Source organism: Lipotes vexillifer, unplaced genomic scaffold (genome assembly GCF_000442215.2).
Source record: "Lipotes vexillifer unplaced genomic scaffold, Lipotes_vexillifer_v1.1 scaffold394, whole genome shotgun sequence".
NCBI lineage: Eukaryota > Metazoa > Chordata > Mammalia > Artiodactyla > Lipotidae > Lipotes > Lipotes vexillifer.
The window spans coordinates 902,582-906,251 of NW_006791731.1; the positions used below are offsets into that span (position 1 = coordinate 902,582).

A 3,670-nucleotide genomic window follows, 5' to 3' on the forward strand; every position below is an offset into this window, starting at 1 on the left:
GAGGAGGAGGAGGAGGAGGAGGAGGAGGAAGCCGAGGAGGCGGCGGCGGCGGTGGCAGCGGCAGGAGCCGAGGAGGCTGGCGAGGAGGGGGAGAGCGAGGGAGCTGTGGCTTCTGCACCCTCTGTCAAGGTGGGTCTGACCCCACGCGCCAGCCCAGGCCAGGCCGGCCAGGCCCCTCGGTCCGCGCTGGCGGGACCTCAGGTGACGCTTGAGGTCCGTGTCTTGAAACCAGTTGCTGAGGGGGGTGCCTGTCCCCACCCGCCCGCCCTCCTCCCCAGGCTGGCTGCTGACTCCACCCAGAGCTCCCTGCTGGCCTTGCAGCCCCATCCCAGGGCTCGGGCGGCCACTCTTCTCTGCCCGGGCTCCTCTGCCTTCCCTGGCTCTCCTGAGGGCTGGCCTTCAGGCCGGCCGTGGGGCCCTCACCCGCTTCCTTGCCCTGGTCTTCAGGTGCCTCTCACGGGGCCCCTGGTGTCCGGTCTCCTCCGTGGGCTGCCCCGCTGCCACAGTGCCCCTGCGTTTGCATCGTCAGTGATTCTGCCCTGAGCACGGCGGCATGATGCCGTGATAGCTGAGAGGGCCTTGGACAGTCAAAGCCTGGACAGCCAGGCCTAGGCTCAGCCCGTGGTTGGGCCCCCCTGTGACCCCGTTTGGCAGGTTGGCAGAAGCAGCCAGGCCTCCAGACTGGAGGGGACCCCGTGCCTGGGGGCAGCGCCAGGCACAGGCACAGGCACAGGCAGGAAGGGCCTGGCACTCAGGCTGTGGGAGCTTGGTGTGGTCTTTTCTCTCTTTCCTGCTCGAGGTGGGGCCGGGCAAGGCGGTGGCGGGGCTGGGCGTAGCTGACCTGCATGCCCTTGCTGGTCCTGTCCTGACAGGGGGTGTCGTTTGACCAGGCCAATAACCTGCTGATAGAGCCCGCTCGCATTGAGGAGGAAGAGGTCTGTACTCGCTTGTCGCCCTGTGCTCTGTACCCCAGGCTGCTGCTACTCGCTTGCCGCCCTGTGCTCTGTACCCCGGGCTGCCGCTGGCCTCGCTTCCCGGGCTGCGGGCACTGCGTCTCCTTCCCCCGCTCCTGCATAGGCCTCCTCCTGCCACCTCAGAGCCGGGGCCTGGGGTGCCTGACGGCCCTCTGGCACAGATGTGGGGGAGACAGGGTGCTGGCCTCCAGGTGAGGGTGGCCAATCTCGGGGGGGTGCTGGGCGTTCCCCACCTCCCTGCCTGTGGCACCCCGGCCCAGGCACCATAGGGCAGCCTCGTCACTCTCAGGCGAGGGCTCTCTCCGGGTGGTACTCCCTCAATCCCGGCATTACCCGCCCCGTCCAGCTTCTCTGTGGCCCGAGCCAGCCCTGGGAGAGGTGGTCCGTGGCCGGGGGGCCTGGGCCCTCCCCGCCTCCCGCTGAGTCCACCGGCAGCCCCGCTCCCTCGGCCGTTCTTGGACACCGTATGTGTCTTCTGCTTGCAGCTGACGCTCACCATCGTGCGGCAGACGGGAGGCCTGGGCATCAGCATCGCGGGCGGCAAGGGCTCCACCCCGTACAAGGGCGACGATGAGGTGAGGAGCCACTGCTGCCCTGCCCACTCCGTCCTGCTTGCGCCGCTTGGTGGCCCTGAGGACTGTGGGGTCCCCGTCCCCCAGAGAATGAACAGGGACCCGGAGGTCGGGGCTGCCCCGCCTGCCTGCGGTCTTCTTCAGCCTCGCCTTCCTTCGCTAGTTGCCGCTGTGCTGGGCATGGGGTCAAAATTCTCTGGAAGCTTTTGACCGGCACTTTCTCGCTCCCTGACACCCGGGACCTCGCGACGGCCCGCGCCCAGCCCCACTGACCACCCCAGTCCCACTTCTGCTTTTCCCGCACCCTTGGGCGTCTCTGCAGCCCCAACTTGGGGGCCTCTGGGCCTCGCAAAGCTGCCAAGGGCCCCTTCCCCAGAAGGGCAGGGTGGAGGGCCCTCCGTTGCCTCTGCCTACGCTCTCGGGCTCAGTTCTTGTCTATCCTCCAGGGCATATTCATCTCCCGGGTATCTGAGGAGGGCCCTGCGGCTCAGGCTGGGGTCCGAGTAGGTGACAAGCTCCTCGAGGTGAGTCGGCAGCCCCTGGGCCCTGTCTGAGTGAAGTCCTGGGCCCTCGGGGCCTCACATCCTGGCCGTCAGGTGCTCGGCTGCCTCCCCTGCAGCCAGCTCTTCTCCTGAGAGCCCCAAGCACAGGACCCCTGGTGAGGCGTGCAGCTCATAAACCAGAGCTTCAGGGGGCTCAGATGCCAGCCCCTGAGGCAGAGATCCCCGTCTGGGCGGGAGGCCTGGTGGGGTGGGGCCCTGGCCGTGCCAGGAGCAGAGATCTCGAGGGATCTGCTCCTGAGGACTGGTCTAGGAGGGGCTCAGACTTCTAACACTTTTGGGTGGCGGGTTGGTTTCTGCCCTGGAGCCCCTGCCTGTGCACCTAGCCACCCAGCTCTGGCAGGTGAGCTCGTCGTGGGAGGCCACGTGCCGGTACTCACAGCTGTCACGATAGGGCAGGGTCTGAGAGCAGTGTGCCCGGCCCATGGGGCAGGGGGGCCAGTGGACAGAAGGCTGCAGGGCCAGGTGGGGCTGGTCCTACATCCGAATTTTATGGAGGGACTGCTGTATCCCGATGGCTGGGAGGGCCTGAGTCAGGGTCAGGGTGGAGGCTAGGGGCCAGAAGCCCAGAAACCGCAGGCACGCTCGGCTGTGGGATTGCTCAGATGAGAACGTGGCAGGGGTGTCCAGATCTGGGAACCCAGGCGTGGACCCGCAGGAGGGGCCTCCGCGTGCTCTTCTCGGCCTGCGGGCGTCCTGGCCCCGGGCTTGCACAGGCGGTGGGCACATAGATAGCAGGGGCGGTGACGACCCACCACTTTCCCTGGCGCCTGTCCCCTGCGCTGCCTGCCCACCTGTAGAGGGGCCTGCCCTGACGAGCACTGTGGCCTGCAGGTGAATGGCGTGGCCTTGCAGGACGCCGAGCATCAGCAGGCCGTGGAGGCACTGCGTGGCGCGGGCACCACTGTGCACGTGCGGCTGTGGCGGGAGCGTATGGTGGAGCCCGAGAACGCGGTCACCGTCACGCCTCTGCGGCCCGAGGACGACTACAGCCCCCGGGAGCGGTGGGGAGGCGGTCTGCGCCCGCGCCCGCGCCAGCCCGAGCCACCGGGGCCCCTCCGCCAGCGTCGCGTGGCCTGCCTCGTGCGCAGCGACAAGGGCTTGGGCTTCAGCATCGCTGGGGGGAAAGGCTCCACACCTTACCGGGCTGGAGACCCGGTGAGGCGGGTGGGCAGGGCCAGGGAGGGCTGCTGGGGGGCAGGGCCAGGCCAGCCTGTAGTAAAGAGCTCTCCTTCCCTCTCCTCTGCAGGGTATCTTCATCTCCCGCATTGCTGAGGGGGGCGCCGCCCACCGGGCAGGCACCCTGCAGGTCGGCGATCGCGTCCTCTCCGTGAGTGGGGGCAGTGGGGCCCTCCCAGTACCCAGCCGCCTCACTTGCCCCATGGGGCCCCCTGACGGGCCACACTTTTGCAGATCGACGGGGTGGATGTGACAGAGGCCAGGCACGACCACGCCGTCTCCCTGCTGACTGCTGCCTCTCCCACCATCGCCCTGCTGCTGGAACGGGAGGCCGGGGGGCCGCTTGCCCCCGGTACCCCGCCACACTCCCCCCCCCACCCTGCCG

General features: G+C 68.6%; 1 protein-coding gene across 1 annotated transcript in view; it reads left to right on the top strand.

The window, feature by feature from the left end:
* Positions 1-3,670, top strand: part of SCRIB (scribble planar cell polarity protein) — a 23,855-nt gene that overhangs the window by 8,195 nt on the left and 11,990 nt on the right. The window contains 7 exon segments of the mRNA XM_007464556.1: positions 4-129; positions 873-935; positions 1,460-1,549; positions 1,993-2,070; positions 2,941-3,264; positions 3,356-3,436; positions 3,520-3,658. Coding sequence (XP_007464618.1) covers positions 4-129; positions 873-935; positions 1,460-1,549; positions 1,993-2,070; positions 2,941-3,264; positions 3,356-3,436; positions 3,520-3,658 — 901 coding nt within the window.